Raw genomic sequence first — 22,013 nt, forward strand, 5'->3', positions numbered from 1 at the left:
CCCCAAACCATCAGGATCACTCTGATGATTATTGCTAAAATAACCAGCTCACCCCACGGGTGACTGTAGGAACAGACTCCCAAAGCGTCTTTATTCCATTTCCCGGGTTCCTGAAGACTCCCGAATGCCATGGTCTGGGGACATGGTAGAAATGTTAGGTCATCCAGGAGTGTGGCAACCCCTGGCACCAAGAGTCCCAGAGCCGGGGGGGGGGACCCCTTCTCTAGCAGTACCCAGGGGCAAAGGGCGGCGGCTGTTGGTACTCCTCTGGGAGCTGGTCATTCTCAGGCTCTGCCAAGCCCTGGCACTCGGGCTTGGACTCCTGGAAGGATAGAGCCCTCACTATCATTTGGTGCCAACTCCTGCGCCCTGAATTCACCTCATTGCAGCTGGCCGACCTCTCGGCCTTCCTGGTGGGAATCTTTCTGTCTTTTGGCGCCTGAGGCTCTGAGGGGTTTTCAAGGGACGTGGCCACAAAGGGGTCTGTGTAGACTCTGTCCCCTACGGTGGTGTCCCCTGACGGTTCTTGGCTGCCTTTTCTGGTCCCAGGCCCTGAGGTCATCGTGGATCTCCGGACATCTAAGAGTGATGACAAGTTCACAGTGGCGAGGTGGGTTTTCAGCTGCTGCCGGACCCTCTGGCCTCTCTCGGGGAGCATTTTGAGGTTCCTCCAGAGTTTCTGACGGGCCTCTCCAAGAGGGGCTTTTGGGGGGCAGGAGGAAGTGGCTTCCTCGGTGGCTATTCTGCTCGTCTCTGCTGACAGCTTCCTTTCCTTTGATTGGTGAAGCAGGACTGGCTTTGAGGAGGGCTGAAAATGAGAGCCCGTGAGGCCCGGGGCAGTTCGCCCACCAAAGCACCACATTTGCTCCAGACATTGGAGTCAGGCTTCCACCCAGACGCCCCGGGGCTGAGCAACGTCCCCATGCGAACTCCCAAATCTGATCCCGTTCCCCATCCTTCTCATCTCGGTAAATGGCTTTTGTCTCACTGTCTCGCTCAGGGGTTGGCAAACTTCTTTTTTTTTTTTTTTAGATGGAGTTTTGCTCTTGTTGCCCAGGCTGGAGTGCAATGGCATGATCTGGGCTCATCGCAACTTCCACTGCCCGGGTTCAAGCGATTCTCCTGCCTCAGCCTCCCGAGTAGCTGGGATTACAGGCATGCGCCACCATGCCCGGCTAATTTTATTTTGTATTTTTAGTAGAGATGGGTTTCTCCATGTTGCCCAGGCTGGTCTCAAACTCCTGACCTCAAGTGATCTGCCTGCCTCAGTCTCCCAAAGTGCTAGAATTATAGGTGTCAGCCACCACACCTGGCTTGTTGGCAAATTTCTTTTTTTTTTTTTTTTGAGATGGAGTTTCGCTCTTGTTACTCAGGCTGGAGTGCAATGGCGCGATCTCGGCTCACCGCAACCTCCACCTGCTGGGTTCAGGCAATTCTCCTGCCTCAGCCTCCTGAGTAGCTGGGATTACAGGCAAGCGCCACCACGCCCAGCTAATTTTTTGTATTTTTAGTAGAGACGGGGTTTCACCATGTTGACCAGGATGGTCTCGATCTCTTGACCTCGTGATCCACCCGCCTCAGCCTCCCAAAGTGCTGGGATTACAGGCTTGAGCCACTGCACCTGGCCTGGCAAACTTCTTTTACAAAGGGTCAGAGAGTAGATATTTCAGCTTTGCAGGCTGTACCATCTGCCTCAATTACTTAGCTCTGCTGTTGTAGGGGGATGCCAGAGATTACATGTCAACCAATGAGCATAACCTGGGTTCTAATATAGCTTGATTTATAAATATGGACCTTTGAATTTCATCTGATATTCACAGGTTATGAAATACTATCTTTACAAAAATGCGGGGTTAGGCATGATAGCTCATGCCTATAATCCCAGTGCTTTGGGAGGCTGAGACAGGAGGATTGTCTGGGGCCAGGAGTTTGAGACCAACCCGGGCAATGTAGTGAGACCCCATCTCTACAAATTTTTCTTTTTGACAGGGTCTTGCTTTGTCATCCAGGCTGGAGTGCAGTGGTGCAGTCATGGGTCCCTGCAGCCTCCACCTCCTGATCCTCCCACCTCAGCCCCCAGAGTAGCTGACTACAGACGTGTGCCACCATGTCTGGCTAATTTTTTAACTTTTTGTGGAGGCAGGGTTTTGCTATGTTGCCCAGGCTGGTCTCAAACTCCTGGCCTCAAGCAGTCCTCCTGGCTCAGCCTCCCAAAGCGCTCGGATTACAGGTACGAGCCACCACGCAGACCAAATATCTACTTCTCTTTCCACCACCCCTGGGCTCTCATTCTCACCCCACCTTGGCACTGTTCCCCACCCTGACCCCACTTCCTCCTTCTTTCCATCTCCACCAGTGCCCCCAAAAGCCCCTTCTGCACCAAGTAGCCACAGGAAACATTTAAAACCACCAGCCCCGGCCGGGCGCCGTGGCTCATGCCTGTAATCCCAGCACTTTGGAAGGCCGAGATGGGTGGATCATGAATGAGGTCAGGGGTTTGAGACCAGCCTGGCCAACATGGTGAAACCCCATCTCTACTAAAATACAAAAATTAGTCGGGTGTGGTGGCCGATGCCTGTAATCCCAGCCTCTCAGGAGGCTGAGGCACGAGAATTGTTTGAACCTGGGAAGCGGAGGTTGCAGTGAGCCTAGACTATGCCATTGCACTCGAGCCTGGGTGACATTGCAACACTCCGTCTCAAAACAAACAAACAAAACACCAGTCCCTCCACGAATACACCTTCTTATGGCTCCCTGGTGCAACTGGAATAGAATCCCAAATAGGTCCCTGCTGAGCCTGAGGCTTCAGCTTCTGCCAATCTCTCTTTCTCTCTCTCTCTCACTAACTCCACTCCATCTCTATGCTGGCTTTTATTGTTCTGTTTTCCAAACAACCAAGCCCCAGGACTTTTGCAAGCACCATTCCCTCTGCCTGGAATGTCCTCCCTGTGTCTGTGTATTTGACTGGCTCCTCCTCACCTGTACACCTCCTCTAAGAAGCCTTCCCTGACTGCCTTCTCCCACTTGCACTCTGCCCCTCCACTGATGTCCATCACACCAGCCTGTTTCATTTGTACCACTGTCACAACTTCCCCTGCTGGGCAGGGGGCTTGGAGGACACTTAGGCTTCAGTCCAGGGGTCCCTAAAGGTCTCCCAAGCCCCAAGATGCTGTAATACATTCATTCATCTACTTCACAGAGTCCTTAGTTAAGCACCTTCAATATGGCAGGTCCTCTCAGAGGGGTGGGAAAAGCAGAGGCAAACAAGCCGGATGGATTCTCCGGTCTCTCAGAGCTCACAGTCTGATGGGGGAGGCAGCTAGGGCGCATGCAAGTCCATAAGTAGACAGGATTTGGGGGAACATTTTTAGGAAGTTGCTGCAGTGAATAAACAGGATAATGTGAAGGAGAATGTAGAAGGCGTTGCTTTAGGTCTGGAGCCTGGGGAAGGAGGCACTTGAAGAACTGAATGAAGACATGGGAAATCTAGGGGGAAGGCACAGAGTTTGTGCAAAGGACCTGAGGTGGGACCAGCACGTGCAGAGACCTTGAGCTAGCTTGCTGTGTCTGACAGCAGATGGTACGACAGCAGGGCTGGCGCTGGGTAGGTGATAGGCAGAAAGAGGAACTGAGATTGCAGTTTAATCTCTTTTTTTGGGGGGGGGGGGACAGAGTCTTGCTGTGTTGCCTAGGCTGGAGTGCAGTGGCATGATCTCGGCTCACCTCCGCCTCCCAGGTTCAAGCGATTCTCCTGCCTCAGCATCCTGAGTATCTGGGATCATAGGCGTTCGCCACCATGCCTGGCTAATTTTTGCATTTTTAGTAGAGACGGGATTTCACCATGTTGGCCAGGCTAGTCTTGAACTCCTGACCTCACGATCCACCCGCCTCAGCCGCCCAAAGTGCTGAGATTACAGGCATGAGCCACCGTGCCCAGCCTGCAGTTTGAATTTTAATCTCAGTGTTGGGAAATCACTGGAAAGGTTTAAAGCACCAAGCTGTAGGATCTAATTCTCATTCGGGAAGGAGCCTCCTCTAGCAGCTGTTGGCCACCTCTGCTCCTGCCCCTCCGCCAGGTGGGAGGTGCCAGCCTCCTGTCATATACATACCTCCTCAGGCGCAGACACCCGGCAGGCTGCTTCCTCGGCCACTGCGTTGGAGTAGAGGAAGAGATCCTCGTAGTCCACATTTGCGGGATCCTTCTGCAGGGCAGAAGGGGCTGTATCTCAGTACTAGGGAAGGGGAAAGGTCCTAGACCGACCCTGGAAGGCAGGTCTCAGGGACTGTCCTTTGAATAGCAGTTTCTTAGTACCTAGGCCACATCCACTAAGCATTATAAGAAAATATGCCCCACCCACAGCCATTTCTTAGGGGTTGTGACACACCTACTGAGACTTCTAAGGAAAGATGCCCCGCTCACAGGAGTTTCTGGGGGCAGGCCACGCCCACTGAACCTTCTAAGGAAAGATGCCCCACCCACAAGTTTCCTGGGAGCTAGCCACGCCTATCATGCCTTCTAAGGAAAGATGCCCCACCCACAGCAGTGTCTTCAGAGCTAGGCCACACCCACTGAGCCTTCCAAGGAAAGATATCCCGCCCTCAGCAGTTTCTTAGGGGCTAGGCCGCTAGGCCATGTCCACTGCTGGATCTTCTTTTTTTTCTTTTTCTTTTCTTTTCTTTCTTTTTTTTTTTTTTTTTTTTGAGGCAGAGTTTCACTCTTGTTACCCAGGCTGGAGTGCAATGGCGCGATCTCGGCTCACCGCAACCTCCGCCTCCTGGGTTCAGGCAATTCTCCTGCCTCAGCCTCCTGAGTAGCTGGGATTACAGGCACACACCACCATGCCCAGCTGATTTTTTGTATTTTTAGTAGAGACGGGGTTTCAGCATGTGACCAGGATGGTCTTGCTCTCCTGACCTCGTGATCCACCCGCCTCGGCCTCCCAAAGTGCTGGGATTACAGGCGTGAGCCACCGCGCCCGGCCCCACTGCTGGATCTTCTAAGGAAACGTGCCCTGCTCTCAGCAGTTTACTGGGGGTTTACAGGCCACACCCACTGAGGCTTCTAAGGAAAAATGCCCCGCCCTCAGCAGTTTATTGGGAACCAGGGCAAGCCCACTGAGCCTTCTAAGGAAAGTTTATTTGGAGCCAGGTCACACCCACTAAGCCTTCTAAGGAAAGATGCTGTTCCTTCATTGGAGCCAAGATTATACCTGGCACATGAACCCTTGTAAAAAAAAAATCAGCTGTTGACATGGGCCTGGAGGGTGAAGCGATGGGGAATCGGGGACCACAAGGGACATGGCCGTGGGGGGCAGAGGGACTAGGAGGGGTGGAGCTGGAGGGGCCAAGGACCATGAGAGTGACAGAATCAAGACGAGCTGATGGAGATGTGTGGAGCAAAGGGGTCCGGGGGGCTGGGCCCCAAGGAGATGGCTGTGAGCCACATGCGTCCCCGCCCTCACCTGCCTGCAGGGCTGTGTCAGCAGCTCCCCGAGCGCCTCAATTGGCTTCTGCTGGTGGAAGGTGACCAGGGCGTCTAGCGAGGTGTGGGCCACCTTCTCCCCGGGGATCATGAAACTCCCATCATCCAAGAGCTTCACCATGAAATGGCAGCAGCTGCTTTGGCCTCTGCAGAGACACTGTGAGGGCTAGAACATGCCACTCGCCCTCATCCCTGCTCCAAGTCCCCAGCCCTTGGGCTGGCAGCGCCACTGCTACAGCCAGACTATGCCAGGTTCCCGTGCAGGCTTCTTCACTCATTAGCCATTCAACACCCAGCAGGTTACTAACCTCACTGTGCCTCAGTTTCCCCCATTTATAACATAGGGCTACAAAGGCCAACTTCAGATCAAACATGTTACTACAGGCAAAAGCTTAATTCATTGCCTGGCTATCGGTAAATAATCAATAGAAACGATAATGAAAGCTGGTCACGGTGGCTCACGCCTGTAATCCCAACACTTTGGGAGGCTGAGGCTGGTGGATCACTTGAGGCCAGGAGTTCGAGGCCAGCCTGGCCAACATGGCGAAACCCCATCTCTGCTAAAAATACAAAAATTAGCCAGGCATAGTGGCAGGTGCCTGTAATCCCAGCTACTGGGGAGACTGAGGCAGGAGAATCGCTTGAATCTGGAAGGCGGAGGTTGCAGTGAGCCGAGATCACACCACTGCAGTCCAGCCTGGGTGACAGAATGAGATTCTGTCTCAAAAGAAAAAAAAGAAAAAGAAAGAAAGCTCCAGCCTAAGGCTGTGTGTCTGGCACACAGCAAGTACTCAAGAAATGCCCAGTAGGCCTGGCACAGTGGCTCACGTCTATAATCCCAGCACTTTGGGAGGCCGAGGCGGGTGGATCACGAGGTCAAGTGGTCCAGAGCATCCTGGTCAACATGGTGAAACCCTGTCTCTACTAAAAATACAAAAATTAGCTGGGCATGGTGGCACGCTCCTGTATTCCCAGCTACTCGGGAGGCTGAGGCAGGAGAATTGCCTGAACCCAGGAGGCAGAGGTTGCAGTGAGCCGAGATCGTGCCATTGCACTCCAGCCTGGGTAACAAGAACGAAACTCCATCTCAAAAAAAAAAAAAGAAAGAAATGCCCAGTTAACCAATAAATGTATATTAATGTCACTGTATGTGCTGACTGCATCTCATTTAATCCTCACATGAATACACTGAATTAAAATGTGACATTCCTTTACTGGAGGCACAGAGAGGTTGAGTAGCTTGTCTAAGGTCACACAGCATGTAATGGCAGAGCTGAGCCTTGGATAAGCTTTTCCCACTGTGGGTAACTGTAAAAATTGAGCCACTGGGTTTTTATTCCTTTGGCTTGGAATCCTCTGGATTTGTCTGGCTTCCAGGTCTTAAGGAGCTGGGCTTCCCTGGGTTTCCCTAACACACAGTCTGGGAATCACTAATTAGATTGTGAGGGGTGGAGGGAGAGAAGCCGCCAGCCAATCTCAGGTCCCCAGCAGTCCCGCTTCTCAGACCCACAGCCTCAGTTGCTGCCGCTCTCTGAGAAGCAGTAACCCCTTTCCCCCTCCAAGGAAGCCCCAGAGCCCACCTGCCCCTGCCCTGGCCCCTGGCCCAGGCCTTACTTGTAGGAGAGTGTGTAGCCCACGTGGCTGTGGCTGACCCTGAGGAGAAAGGATCCTGGTGGCTGTGACTCCAGCAGGTTCTCAGCCTCCCTGGAAGGGCACACACAGAAAGGAAATGACACAGTCCAGCCGCCCCATGTGCCAGTCAGACTCCTGGGGCCATGGGGCCATTCATGCAGAAGACTGGTAGTTTTCATTTTTCTTTTATTATTATTATTATTTTTTTTTTTTGAGACAGTCTCGCTCTGTCACCAGGCTGGAGTGCAATGGTGCGATCTCGGCTCCCTGCAACCTCGGCCTTTAGGTTCAAGCGATTCTCCTGCCTCAGCCTCCCAAGTAGCTGGGATTACAGGCGCCCGTCACCATGCCCAGCTATTTTTTGTATTTTTAGTAGAGACAGGGTTTCACCATGTTGGCCAGGCTGGTCTCAAACGCCTGTCCTGAGGTGATCCACCGGCCTCAGCCTCCTAAAGTGCTGGGATTGCAGGTGTGAGCCACTGTGCCCGGCCTGTTTTATTTTATTTATTTATTTATTTTTTTGAGATGGAGTCTCACTCTGTCACCCAGGCTAGAGCACAGTAGTGTGATCTCAGCTCACTGCAACCTCCGCCCCCCAACTTCAAGAAAGTATCTGCCTCAGTTTCCCGAGTAGCTAGGATTGCAGGTGCCCACCAACACACCCGGCTAATTTTTGTATTTTTAGTAGAGATGGGGTTTCGCTATGTTGACCAGGCTGGTCTCAAACTCCTGGCCTCAACTGATCCACCCGCCTTGGCCTCCTAAAGTGCTGGGATTACAGCTGGCCTGTTTTCTAAATGAACAAACACCCCAAGCCCATCTTTTTTTTCAGTTGTTGCAGACCCTGAGCTATTCATGGACTAGGGATGTTACCACAGAGGACCTAGGAGGCCTCTGATGACCTTGACCCCAGGCCAGACCTCCTCCCATCTCCCACAGCACCTGCCTGCCTTCCCAATGACTGCGATCTCCCGATTAAGGCGGCTTTGGGTAGATCAAGGTGTCACAGATAGCAAAGAAGGAACTGTATACTCAGATGCATTCAAGTTCAAAACCCAGCTCTCCCGTCCATCAGCTGCGTGACTTCAGCCAATTGTCTATCCCCTTCTGAACTTCAGCGTCAAGGGGAAAGTAAAACCCACTTCCACGGCTGCTGTGAGAACAGGAAGAACTTGCAACCTAAGTATGACAGCTGCTGCCTGGTCAGTGCTCCCAAAATGTTTGCTATTATTCTTACTATTATTCTCTCTCTCTCTCTCCCTTTTTTTTTGAGGGGGGGCGGGGACGGAGTTTCGCTCTTGTTACCCAGGCTGGAGTGCAATGGCGCGATCTCGGCTCACCGCAACCTCCGCCTCCTGAGTTCAAGCAATTCTCCTGCCTCAGCCTCCTGAGTAGCTGGGATTACAGGCACGTGCCACCACGCCCAGCTAATTTTTTGTATTTTTAGTAGAGATGGGGTTTCACCATGTTGACCAGGATGGTCTTGATCTCTTGACCTCGTGATCCACCCGCCTTGGCCTCCCAAAGTGCTGGGATTACAGGCTTGAGCCACCGCGCCCGGCTCTCTCTCCCTTTTTTTTTTTTTTGAGACAGAGTTTTGCTCTTGTTGCCCAGGCTGGAGTGCAATGGCGTGATCTTGGCTCACTGCAACCTCCACCTCCCAGGTTCAAGTGATTCTGCTGTCTCAGCCTCCCAAGTAGCTGGGATTACAGGTACATGCAACCAGACTCAGCTAGTGTTTTGTATTTTTAATAGAGACAAGGTTTCACCATGTTGTCCAGGCTGGTCTCGAACTCCTGACCTCAGGTGATCTGCCTGCCTCAGCCTCCCAAAGTGATGGGATTACAAGTGTGAGCCACTGCACCCAGCCTAAAATTCCTTTTAGAGACGGAGCCTCGCTATGTTGTCCAGACCAGCCTTGAACTCCTGGGCTCAAGCAATCCTCCTGCGTCAGCATCCCAAGTAGCTGGCACTAAACGTATTACTACTGCGCCCAGCTGCTTCTTTTAACATAGCTACTAAAATTTATTTAAATTGCAATGTGCAGCTCATTTCTGTTGGATAGTGAGGCCCCAGAGCTCAGAAACCATGACCAACGCTACTTCCTCTCTGTGGCCTTCACAGAATTTTCTCAATTTCCTGCATACAGAGAGTGGCAATAAATGTTTTTTTCTCCATTCAGTTAGGGCTGTGCCCACATCCTCAGAGCTCACACGGTCTGAGGTAGAAAGGACACACCGGGGCCAGGCATAGTGGCTCACGCCTATAATCCCAACACTTTGGGAGGCTGAGGCAGGCAGATCACTTGAGGCCAGGAGTTCGAGACCAGCCTGGCCAACATAGTGAAACCCCATCTCTGCTAAAAATACAAATATTAGCCAGGCGTGGTGGCGCGTGTCTATAGTCCCAGGTGCTCTTGAGGCAGGAGGATTGCTTGAACCCAGAAGGCGGAGGTTGCAGTGAGCCGAGATCACACCACTGCACTTCAGCCTGGGCGACAGCAGTGAAACGCTGTCTCAAAAAAAGAAAGGGTACCTTGGTTGTATCTTGATGGGTTAAGAGCAGCTGCTTGGGATACGGTGTTCAGAAAGATTCTGGCCGGGCACGGTGGCTCACGCCTGTAATCCCAGCACTTTGGGAGGCTGAGTCGGGTGGATCACTTGAGATCAGGAGTTCGAGACCAGCCTGGCCAACATGGTGAAACCCTGTCTCCACTAAAAATACAAAAATTAGCCGGGTGTGGTGGCATGTGCCTGTACTCACAGCTACTTGGAAGTGAGGCGGAAGAATCACTTGAACTCGGGAGGCAGAGGTTACAGTGAGCCAAGACTGCGCCACTGCACTGCAGCCTGGGTGACAGAGTGAGATCCTGTCTCAAAAAAAAAAAAAGGCCGGGTGCGGTGGCTCACGCCTGTAATCCCAGCACTTTGGGAGGCCGAGGCGGGTGGATCACGAGGTCAAGAGATCGAGACCATCCTGGTCAACATGGTGAAACCCCGTCTCTACTAAAAATACAAAACATTAGCTGGGCATGGTGGCGCGTGCCTGTAGTCCCAGCTACTCAGGAGGCTGAGGCAGGAGAAATGCCTGAACCCAGGAGGCGGAGGTTGTGGTGAGCCGAGATCGCGCCATTGCACTCCAGCCTGGGTAACACGAGCGAAACTCCGTCTCAAAAAAAAAAAAAAGGAAGAAGAAGAAAGATTCGGAGGCTGCATTCTGCCATCATTGATTGGTAATGCCAGGCCTGGGCGAGGTTTGGGTGCTGCCAGGTCCCTGGCAGTGCTGGCCTTTCGGCCATTTATACAGAGGAAGCTGAGGCCCAGAGAGGGCAAGGAACTTGCCCCAGGTCACACAGTGAGCCCGCAGAGGTGATGGTATCCAAGCCTGGGAGTCCGGAGCTCATTTAGCCTCTTGCCACACTGAGCTGAGCCAAGCCCAGAACTGTGCAGTTAAAACTTGCCCAGAGCAGAGGCAGACAAGGAGAGAGGTGGATGGACCGGGGGAGGGCGTGGGGATGTCCTCACTCTCTTGAGATTGCACCATGGAACCACTCAGGGATCACGTCTTGGGCCAGCTGGCCCACCTGGGTGTGCACAAACCAGTCCAGTCGAGGGGGCAGTGGTGGGGGCAGCTTCCTGGCCTCTGTCATGGCTTCCTGGGGTGGGGCGAAGGTCACCTGGGTAGCGAAGGGAGGGAAGACAAGAATCAAGCTTGATGCACCTCTCATTTTGCTCTTATTCTTGCAGCTTGTGGTGCCTCTTCCTCTGAGAAGTCCTCCAGGCCAGACAGAGCAATGGGCTTAAAACTGGCTTGTGAGGGCCAGGTGCCGTGGCTCACGCCTATAATCTCAGCACTTTGGGAGGGCAAGGGGATGTAGACTGCCTGAGCCCAGGAGTTCCAGACCAGCCTGGGCAACACAGTGAGATCCCATCTCTACAAAAAAAAATTAAAAATTTGGCCAGGCACGGTGGCTCACACCTTTAATCCCAGCACTTTGAGAGGCTGAGGCAGGCAGATCACCTGAGGTCAGGAGTTTGAGACCAGCCTGGCCAATATGGTGAAACCCCATCTCTACTAAAAATACAAAAATTAGCCGGGCATTGTAGTAGATGCCTGTAATCCTAGCTACTTGGGAGGCTGAGGCAGGAGAATCACTTGAACCCGGGGATGGAGGTTGCAGTGAGCCGAGATCACGCCACAGAGTGAGACTCATTCTCAAAAAAAAAAAAAAAAAAAAAAAAAAAAAAAAAAAATTAAAAAATTAGCTGGGTGTGGTAGTGTATGCCTGTAGTCCCAGCTACTCAGGAGGCTGAGGTGGGAGGATCCCTTGAGCTCGGGAGGCTGTGGCTGCAGTGAGCCGTGGTTGTGCCACTGTACTCCAGTCTGGGGAACAGAGCAAGGCTTTCTGTTTGTTCAAAAACAAACAAGCAAAAACACCAGCTTGTGTAGCTGGGCATGGTGGCTCACGCCTATAATCCCAGCACTTTGGGAGGTCAAGACAGGTGGATCACCTGAGGTCAGTAGTTCAAGACCAGCCTGGGCAACATGGTGAAACCCCATCTCTATTAAAAATACAAAAATTAGCCAGGAGTGGCTGCACATGCTTGTAATCCCAGCTACTTGGGAGGCTGAGGCACGAGAATCCCTTGAACCTGAGAGGCGGAGGTTGCAGTGAGCCAAGATTGCCCCACTGCACTCCAGCCTGGGCAACATAGTGAGACTCCATCTCAAAAATCCAAAAAATCAAACCAAAACAACAAAACACAAAAACAAACAAAAATCTGTCTTGTATTTCTTGAGCACCTACTATGTGCCTGGTACTTTTTAGACATTCATTCATCGGCTCCTCCCCAATGTCCTTCAAGGATTTTTCCTTTTATTCTTCTTGTGCCATTGTGTCCCTCTCCTCTCCTTTTCCCTTTCCCGTTCTCTTTTTTGAGACAGGAGCTCACTCTGTCGCCCAGGCTGGACACCTTGGCTCACTACAGCCTCAATCTTCCTGGCTCAAGTGATTCTCCCACCTCAGTCCTCCAAGTAGCTGGGACCACAGGCATGTGCCACCATGCCTGGATAATTTTTGTATTTTTTGTAGAGATAGGGTTTTGCCTTCTTGGCCACATTGGTCTCAAACTCCTGGACTCAAGCAATCCGCCTGTGTCAGCCTCCCGAAGTACTTGGATTACAGGCGTGAGCCACTGTGCCCTGCCTGTTATGCCTTTATTGCAAGGACTAGAAAGTTCCTTTTATAAATAAATCTTTTGAAATTTAAGAACAGAGTATTTAAATATGAAGTGAATAGCAATGCCCCCAGAGGAATAAGGAAATGGCAAAGGGGCAAGTGAAGGAACAAAATATCCGACCCAATAGTAGTGGGTGTCAAAAAGGCTTGCCTTGGCCGGGCACGGTGGCTCAAGCCTATAATCCCAGCACTTTGGGAGGCCGAGGCGGGTGGATCACGAGGTCAAGAGATTGAGACCATCCTGGTCAATATGGTGAAACCCCGTCTCTACTAAAAATACAAAAAAGTAGCTGGGTATGGTGGCACGTGCCTGTAATCCCAGCTACTCAGGAGGCTGAGGCAGGAGAATTGCCTGAACCCAGGAGGCGGAGGTTGCGGTGAGCCGAGATCGCGCCATTGCACTCCAGTCTGGGTAACAAGAGCGAAACTCTGTCTCAAAAAAAAAAAAAAAAAAGGCTTGCCCTGGTTTCTTTTTTCTCTTTGAGACAGAGTTTCACTCTTGTTGCCCAGGATGGAATACAGTGGCACGATCTCGGCTCACTGCAACCTCCGCCTCTCAGCTTCAAGGGATTCTCCTGCCTCAGCCTCCCGAGTAGCTGGGACTACAGGCGCGTGCCACCAAGCCCAGCTAATTTTTGTATTTTTTTAAGTAGAGACAGGGTTTCACCATGTTGGCCAGGATGGTCTCGATCTCATGACCTTGTGATCCACCCGGCCTCCCAAAATGTTGGAATTACAGGCGTGAGCCACTGCACGTGGCCCTTTCTGTGCGTGTGTGTGTTTTTTTTTTTTTTTTTGAGACAGGATTTCCCTCTGTTGCCCAGGCTGGAGTGTGCAGTGCTGCAATCACAGCTCACGCTCACTGCGGCTGCAACCTCCCAGGCTCAAGCAATCCTCCCACCTCAACCTTCTGAGTAGTTGGGACGATGGGCCTGCCTAATTTTAAAAATTTTTTGTAGAGACGGGGTCTTGCTATGTTGTCCAGGCTGGCCTCGAACTCCTGGGCTCAAGTGATGCTTACATCTCAGCCTCCTAATGTACTGGGATTACAGGCATGAGCTACTGTGCCTGGCTGCCTTGGTTTCATTAAACACCAGAAAAATGTGGCTCCGGACAGTTGCTTCCACCACCAACATCACCACACGTAGTAGCCACTGATGGCACACCTACGATGTGTCAGGTGCATCATTAATTCACACATTTTCTTGATAATTTTAAGCAAGAGGTACCACGGGACTTTGAGCGTCAATGACAAAGCTGGAGAAAGAGAGAAGGCAGCACTGTTTTGCAAAACAGAATTAAGTGAATGTAAAATGAGCCAAAGATTGTATCTTGCTAGATAGTTCCTTCAAGATCCCCCTTGCTCACCCTTTTTCTTTCTTTTTTCTTTTTTTTTAGAGAGAGGGTTTCTCCACGTTGGCCAGGCTGGTCTCAAACTCCTGACCTCAGGTGATCTGCCTGCCTCGGCCTTGCCAAGTGGTGGGATTACAAGGGCAAGCCTGAGCCACTGAGCCCAGCCTGCTCACCCCCTTTTTTTTTTTTGAGATGGAGTCTCGCTTTGTCGCCGAGGCTAGAGTGCAGTGGTGCGATCTCAGCTCACTGCAACTTCTGCCTCCTAGGTTCAAGCAATTCACCTGCCTTAGCCTCTTGAATAGCTGAAATGACAGGCATGCAGCACCTGGCTCATTTTTGTATTTTTAGAAAAGATGGAGTTTCACCATGTTGGCTAGGCTGGTCTTGAACTCTTGACCTCAAGTGATCCACCTGCCTTGACATCCCAAAGTGCTGGGATTATGGGTGTAAGCCACCGCGCCTGGCCACTCACCCTAAATTCTGTTCTCAAACTGGAGCTCACTCCCCCTACCCACTGGCCCCATCTAACTTTGTTTTTCTTTTTTTGAGATGGAGTTTCGCTCTTGTTACCCAGGCTGGAGTGCAATGGCGCAATCTCGGCTCACCGCAGCCTCCGCCTCCTGGGTTCAGGCAATTCTCCTGCCTCAGCCTCCTGAGTAGCTGGGATTACAGGCACGCGCCACCATGCCCAGCTAATTTTTTGTATTTTTTAAAGTAGAGACGGGGTTTCACCATGTTGACCAGGATGGTCTCGATCTCTTGACCTCGTGATCCACCCGCCCTGGCCTCCCAAAGTGCTGGGATTACAGGAGTGAGCCACCGCGCCTGGCCCCATCTAAGTTTTCACTATCTTAAAAGGTCTTTTTGCTGGGTTGTTTCTAAGAGGAGGCAGGGTCTGTTGACCAATGGTAGTCAATATTAACTATTTTTTTTTTTTTTTTTTTTTTTTTGAGACAGAGTCTGGCTGTCGCCAGGCTGGAGTGCAGTGGCACAATCTCAGCTCACTGCAACCTTCACCCCCCGAGTTTAAGCAATTCTCCTGCCTCAGCCTCCCAGGTAGCTGGGAATTACAGGCGTCCACCACCATGCCCAGCTAATGTTTTAGTAGAGATAGGACTTCACTACATTGGCCAGGATGGTCTTGTTCTCTTGATCTTGTGATCCACCCGCCTCAACCTCCCAAAGTGCTGGGATTACAGGCCTGAGCCACCGCGCCCTGTGTCAATATTGACTTTCTCCAGCCAGATGTCAAGCACACCCTCTAGGGTACAGCCTGAAGGAATTCTGAGGTTTATTAAGAAATGTTTAATAAAGCAAGGTGACAACATGATTAAGAGCCTGGAATTGGAGGCTGGGCACAGTGGCTCAAGCCTGTAATCTCAGCATTTTGGGAGGCTAAGACAGGTAGATTGCCTGAGGCCAGGGGTTCAAGACCAGCCTGGCCACCATGGTGAAATCCCATCTCTACTAAAAATACAAAAATTATCTGGATGAGGTGGCACACTCCTGTAATCTCAGCTACTCAAGAAGCTGAGGCAGGAGAATTGCATGAACCCACGAGGAGGAAGTTGTAGTGAGCTGAGATCGAGCCACAGCACTCCAGCCTGGGCAACAGAGTGAGACTCCGACTCTAAATAAATAAATAAGGCCGGGCGCGGTGGCTCAAGCCTGTAATCCCAGCACTTTGGGAGGCCGAGGCGGGTGGATCACGAGGTCGAGAGATCGAGACCATCCTGGTCAACATGGTGAAACCCCGTCTCTACTAAAAATACAAACAATTAGCTGGGCATGGTGGCGTGTGCCTGTAATCCCAGCTACTCAGGAGGCTGAGGCAGGAGAATTGCCTGAACCCAGGAGGCGGAGGTTGCGGTGAGCCGAGATAGCGCCATTGCACTCCAGCCTGGGTGACAAGAGCGAAACTCCGTCTCAAAAAAATAAATAAATAAATAAATAAATAAATAAGATAAAGTAAAATAAAAAATACAAAAATTACAGTGGTTTGTGCCTGTAGTCTCAGCTACTTGGGAGGCTGAGGCAGGAGAATCACCTGAGCCCAGGTGGCAGAGGTTGCAGTGAGCTCAGATTGCCCCACTGCCCTCCAGCCCTCTAGCCTCGGTGACAGAGCGAGACTCTGTCTCACAAAAATCCCCCAAAAAACCCCACCACCATCACCAAAAAGGCCCAGAATTGGAGCCAGATGGCCTGGGTTCAAACCCTAGCTCCCCACTTAGCAACTGCATGACCTCAGATAAGTCACTTAACCTCTCTCTGTGCCTGTCCTTCTGTCTTTAACCTGGGGATAATGATATTTACCTAGGAATGGTCAGTTAGTGCTGTATATATAGAGACATATACAATATTGATGAATCCAGTTGTGACCTAGCATGGGATAATGCTGACAGGCTTATTCTTTTTTTTCTACTTGGAAGAACTCCTATTTATCCTTCAAAACCCAGTAAAAATGTGCCCTCCTCCAGGCAGCTTTCCTGCCTCTCCCCCCAGACAAAGCCCTGCACCCCCCTCTGTCCCCAGTGTTCCCCTTTGTTCCTCCCTCTGGTCCAGCCATGACCCCATGGAGGTAGAGTATATCTGGCTGTCTCCACTGGCCCGGGGCCTCCTAAGGATCAGGGCCTAAGGATCTCGAGTCGTTGTTGTCGTTTTCTGGGCCCTGGTGCTGGCCTGGCAAGGTGGAGGGTGCAAGGGTCTTTGCTGATGAACAGCTATCTAGTGATGAAAGAACTCAGGCTGAAATTCAAACTCCCGACCCTGGCCAGGGGCCTCCTCTACTTCCTCGATACCCATATTCCAGACCTAAAGACCTCCCTGCTCTCTCTCCCGCCTCGCCACACCTTTGCTCATGCTGTTTTCCTGCCAGGACTGCCTTTCCCCAACTCTGGCTCCACTTTCCAGTGGTGACCACAAATGCCCCCTCCTCCACGAAGCCCTCCCCTATGCTACCAGAAAATCCCTCCCACCACCCCAGGCCCCACCAGCCCTGTCCCTCCTTCTGGCCTAGCCCGGCTCCCACGCTCTGTCTCCCCGAGGGCTGGGAGGAGGGCTGAGGCTCTCGGGGCACCTACCTGGGAGATCCCTGGATGGCCGAGGCCCTTGCGGTGGCTGTGGCAGCGCCTGCAGGAGGCTGGGTTTCGATTCAGTGTCCCCACGTCAATGGGGCGGGGCTGGATGCCCCGAGGCGGTTCCTGTTTCCTTAAGCAGGTGAGCCCTGGGGGCGGGACGAGGACAGGCCCAGTCACCCTGTCTGCAGTCCAGCAAAGCAGCTGCTGCCACAGGTGCAGGGACAGCTTGCTCCTGCCTTGCCCCCAGCAAGCCGTTATTGAGCGCCTACTGTGTGCCTGCCCTTGGGAGGACATAGGTGTGACACTGAGACAGGTGCAGGGCCCCGCCAACTCCTGGCATCTATAAAATATCAAGCCGTGAAGAGGAGGAACACACCATTCCACAGGGGGAACAGGCGACAGGCGCGGTGGCTCACGCCTGTAATCCCAGCACTTTGGGAGGCTGAGGTGGGTGGATCATTTGAAGTCAGGAGTCTGAGACCAGCCAGGCCCACGTTGCAAAACCCCGTCTCTATTAAAATACAAAAATTAGGCCAGGCGCGATGGCACACGCCTGTAATCCCAGCACTTTGGGAGGCCGAGGAGGGCAGATCACCTGAGGTCAGGAGTTCAAGACCAGCCCAGCCAACTAGGTAAAATCTGATCACTACTATAAATATAAAAAGTTAGCCGGGCGTGGTGGTAGGCGCCTGTAATCTCAGCTACTTCGGAGGCGCAGGCAGGAGAATTGCTTGAACCAGGGAGGCGGAGGTTGCAGTAAGCCAAGATCGCAGCACTGCACTCCAGCCTGGGCAACAAGAGCGAAATTCCATCTCCAGAAAACAAAATAAAACAAAACAACACAAAAATTAGCTGAGGGCGGCGGTATGTACCTGTAATCCCAGCTACTCGGGAGGCTGAGGCACAAGAATTGCTCGAACCTGGGACTCTGAGGTTGCAGTGAGCCAAAATCACACCCCTGCGCTCCAGCCTGGGCGACAGAGCGAGACTCCTTCTCAAAACGAAAACAAAAACAACAAAGAGAGAACGGAGCCCAGGAGCAGTGGCTCATGCCTGTAATCCCAGCACCTTGGGAGGCTGAGGCAGGTGGATTGCTTGAGGCCAGGAGTTCGAGACCAGCCTGGCTAACATCGTGAAACCCTGTCTCTGCTAAAAATACAAATATTAGCCAGGTATGGTGATGGGTGCCTGTCATCCCAGCTACTGAGGAGGCTGATGCCGAAGAATCGCTTGAACTAGGGAGGCAGAGGTTGCAGTGAGCTGAGATCATGCCCCTGCACTCCAGCCTGGGCAGCACAGGGAAACTCTGTCTTCAAAACAAAACAAAACAAAAACAAAACAAAACAACCCAAACAAACAAACAAACCCAAAGAGGGAACAAGAAGGGTGAGCAGCAATTGCATAATCCCCCAGAGGTGGCCTCAATGACCTGGAGGAAGGGGCATTTGGGGGTGAAGAGACATCTGGATTTGGGGAGTGTGTGCTGCCGAAAGAGTATTTTTTGTAGAGATGGGGTTTTGCTATGTTGCCCAGGCTGGTGAGGGAAGAGCAGGCACAAAGGCCTTGAATCTGAATGCAGCCTGGACAAGCTGTGATCTCGTGGCCCGCAGAGATCCACACCAGGACTTCCTCAATCACGAAATGATCGAAAATATTTTTATTGATTGATTACCTTATTTTAGAGACAGGGTTTCAGTCTGTCACCCAGACTGGAGTGCAGTGGTACAGTCATAGCTCACTGCAGCCTTGAACTCCTGGACCCAAGGGATCCTCCTGCCTCAGCTTTTCAAGTAGCTGGGACTACAGGCATGCACCACCACACCTGGCTAATTAAAACAGTATTTTTGCTGGGTGCGGTGGCTCACGCCTGTAATCCCAACACTTTGGGAGGCCGAGACAGGTGGATCACCTGACATCAGGAGTTCAAGAGCAACCTGGCCAATATGGTGAAACCCCATCTCTACTAAAAATACAAAAAATTAGCCGGGGGTGGTGTTGGGCACCTGTAATCGCAGCTACTCAGGAGGCTGAGGCAGGAGAATCGTTTGAACCTGGGAGGCAGAGGTTGTAGTGAACCGAGATCGTGCCACTGCACTCCAGCCTGGCGACAGAGCAAGACTCTGTCTCCAAAAAACAAAAAAAAAAAAAAAAAAAAGAAGAGGAAAAAGAAGAAGAAGGAGGAGGAGGAGGAGGAGGAGAAAAGAAAAACTCAGGGAAAGCAGCCCTACTCACTGTAAAGAGGCTCCAAGCTCCAAGCTGGGGACCCAGGGCTGCCAGTGCAAATGTCTTCATTCTTTTGGAGGCCTCCCTCTCGGGACCACCGATGCGGGCCAGGCTGGATTCCTTCTTGTGTATTTATTCTTAGGAGGTCCCTTCTTCTGATTTTAAACAAGCTGGAGCCCTCTGGGAAGGCCTTCACTGCACTGAATCCTGGGCACAGGCCTGGCGTGCCCAGCAGACTGGCCAGCCCCGGCTGTGCGCTCATACTCAGGCAGACGGGGAAAACGACTTCCTTCTCTCCGTTTGGGCAGAAAGGGCTCAGATCCTGCTGGGGGCCTCCCCACGGGCCTATCACACTGGCCCAGCTGGGCTAGATAAGCTCACCTACCGTAAGCCCACCTGGGTGCTTTGTCACGCCCCTGTTCCCCCTCAAGGCAGCAGAGGCTCATTGTCTGCCCTCTGAGGTCAATGAGGCTTAAAGCAGGAGACACATGGCACCTGGCTTCTCACTCACCTGTTGTGCGTCCTCGGGTGAATTGCTCAGCCTCTCTGAGCCTCAGTTCCGCATCTGTGAAATGGGCATAATAGCCCTCCTTAGTCACGTGAAGATGATAGGCGAGGCAACCCTCCAGCACAGCGCATAGAGATCAGTTGGGAGTGAGAGAATCAGCACTCTTCGTTGTGACTTAATTCAAACAAGGCCTTTGTGTTTGGCTGGAGGAGACGCTGGCTTGGGCTTCAGACCTCATAGGCTGAGCTGCCTTGGGCAACTTGCTTCACCTCTCTGTGGCCAATCTCTTTTCTCTCTCTCTCTCTCTTTTTTATTTGAGACGGAGTTTCACTCTTGTTGCCCAGGCTGGAGTGCAATGGCACGATCTCAGCTTACCGCAATCTCTGCCTCCCGAGTTCAAGCGATTCTCCTGTCTCAGCCTCCTAAGTAGTTGGTATTACAGGCGCCTGCCACTGTGCCTGCCTAATTTTTGATATTTTTAGAAGAGACGGAGTTCGCCATATTGGTCAGGGTGGTCTTGAACTCCCGACTTCAGATGATCTGCCTGCCTCAGCCTCCCACAGGGCTGGGATTATGGTGTGAGCCACCGCATCGAGCTTTTTCTTCTCTCTCTCTCATTTTTTTTTTGAGACAGGGTCCTTTTGCTCTGTTGCCCAGGCTGGAGTACAGTGGTGTAATCTCAATCTCAGCTCACCACAGCCTCTACTTCCTGGGTTCAAGTGATCCTCCCATCTCAGTCTCCTGAGTAGCTGGAACTATGGCACACCACCACCATGCCTGGCTGATTTTTGGATTTTTTGTAGAGATGGGGTTTTATCAGGTTGCCAGGTTGGTCTTGTTCAAGCGATCCTCCTGCCTTGGCTTCCCAAAGTGTTGGGATTACAGGCGGCAGCCACTGCGTCCGCCCTTTTTGTTTTGAGATGATGTCTCATTTTATCGCCCTGGCTGGAGTGCAGTGGTAGGATCTCAGCTCACTGCAACCTCCACCTCCCAGGTTCAAGCGATTCTCCTACCTCAGTCTCCAGAGTAGCTGGGATTGTAGGCATGTACCACTACTCCCAGCTAACTTTCGTATTTTTAGTAGAGATGGGTTTTCGCCATGTTGGCTAAGTTGGTGTTGAACTTCTGATCTCAAGTGATCTGCTCGTCTTGGCCTCCTAAAGTGCTGGGATTATAGGCCTGAAGTATTCTTTTTTTTTTTTTTTTTTTTTTTGAGACAAGGTTTTGCTCTTGTTGCCCAGGCTGGAGTGCGATGGCGCGATCTTGGCTCACCACCACCTCTGCCTCCCCGGTTCAGGCATTCTCCTGCCTCACTCAGGCTCCTGAGTAGCTGGGATTACAGGCACTTGCCACCACGCCCAGCTGATTTTGTATTTTTAGTAGAGATGGGGTTTCTCCATGTTGGTCAGGCTGGTCTCGAACTCCTGACCTCAGGTGATCCGCCCACCTTGGCCTCCCACAGTGCTAGGATTATAGGTGTGAGCCACCACGCCCAAACCCTACTTTTTTTGGAGACATTGTCGGAGTTCTGTCGCCCTGGCTGGAGTGCAGTGGTACAACTGTAGTTCACTGCAGCCTCAAACTCCTGGCCTCAAGCGAGGCTGCTGCCTGGGCTTCCCAGAGTGCTGGCATTACAGGTGTGAGCCCGGCCTTCACTTCTCTGATCCCTTTGGAAAGTCTGATCATCGGGGGTCTTATTTGCATGGGGTTTAGAGACTCCAGGAACATTCATGTGCGTCGGCCTAACTCCGGCCCAGCCCCCTGAGACCCCGCCAGAAAGGGCCCAACCTCCCTTCCCATGATCTGCTTGGCTGATGTGGTCTCCCACAAACTAACATTTTCCGTTCAGATGTCACAACGGAATCACCCCCACACCCCTCAGTGTCCACAAGCCTCAGCCCAGCAAACGGGTATGTGGCCCCCAGAGGAAGGAAGGGTGTGGTGGGAAAATATCTGCCTGGAGGGGAGATAAGGGGGCCAGAATGCCAAAGACCCCCTCTCTGATGTCAGCTTCTCCAGGGAGACAGATCTGGGCTTCTCAGCAGAGGCCACAGCTGGTAAGTGGGCCATTCCCAGCCTCACGTGGGGTGGCTCTTGGGGGAGGTGGCCATGATGCCGTCTCCGTGCTGGGAAAATGATGGGACCCTACATGCCAAGGAATGGGGAAGTCCGTAGGCTCTGCCAACACTGGGCTTGATGCAATTCTTTTTTTTTTTTTTTTTTTCCTGAGACGGAGTTTCACTCTTGTTACCCAGGCTGGAGTGCAATGGCGCAATCTCGGCTCACCGCAACCTCCGCCTCCTGGGCTCAGGCAATTCTCCTGCCTCAGCCTCCTGAGTAGCTGGGATTACAGGCACGCGCCACCGTGCCCGGCTAATTTTGAATTTTTAGTAGAGATCGAGTTTCTCTATGTTGGTCAGGCTGGTCTCGAACTCCCAACCTCGAGTGATCCGCCTGCCTTGGCCCCCCAAAGTGTTGAAATTTATAGGCGTGAGCCAC

The 22,013-nt window shown here is 52.1% G+C and overlaps 1 protein-coding gene across 2 annotated transcripts; it reads right to left on the reverse strand.

Moving 5' to 3' along the window:
• Nucleotides 1-60: 60 nt before the first annotated feature.
• HSH2D (hematopoietic SH2 domain containing) lies at nucleotides 61-16,912 on the reverse strand. 2 transcript variants are annotated; one of them, XM_039465715.2, is made up of 6 exons: nucleotides 16,787-16,889; nucleotides 10,639-10,790; nucleotides 7,097-7,186; nucleotides 5,463-5,628; nucleotides 4,110-4,202; nucleotides 61-808 (listed from the first exon to the last, which is right to left on the reverse strand). In XM_039465715.2, the coding sequence occupies exons 2-6, from the start codon at nucleotides 10,761-10,763 to the stop codon at nucleotides 224-226; spliced, it is 1,059 nt and encodes a 352-aa protein (XP_039321649.1). In that variant the 5' UTR covers nucleotides 10,764-10,790; nucleotides 16,787-16,889; the 3' UTR covers nucleotides 61-223. The 2 variants fall into 2 exon arrangements, with proteins under 2 accessions (XP_039321649.1, XP_074240556.1); XM_074384455.1 differs by having other exon boundaries at nucleotides 643-808; nucleotides 5,467-5,628; nucleotides 16,787-16,912.
• Nucleotides 16,913-22,013: the final 5,101 nt, after the last annotated feature.

This window comes from Saimiri boliviensis, chromosome 14, assembly GCF_048565385.1.
Source record: "Saimiri boliviensis isolate mSaiBol1 chromosome 14, mSaiBol1.pri, whole genome shotgun sequence".
Taxonomy (NCBI): Eukaryota; Metazoa; Chordata; class Mammalia; order Primates; family Cebidae; genus Saimiri; species Saimiri boliviensis.

Bases quoted from the DNA above. Each gene is read 5' to 3' on its own strand.
- HSH2D (XM_039465715.2), bottom strand. From the start codon at position 10,763: ATGACAGAGGCCAGGAAGCTGCCCCCACCACTGCCCCCTCGACTGGAC. The intron at 4,203-5,462 runs GTGAGGGCGGGG...TCTGCCCTGCAG, and splicing joins TGACACAGCCCTGCAGGCAG to AAGGATCCCGCAAATGTGGA. The intron at 809-4,109 runs GTATGTATATGA...TCTCATTTTCAG, and splicing joins GGGTGTCTGCGCCTGAGGAG to CCCTCCTCAAAGCCAGTCCT.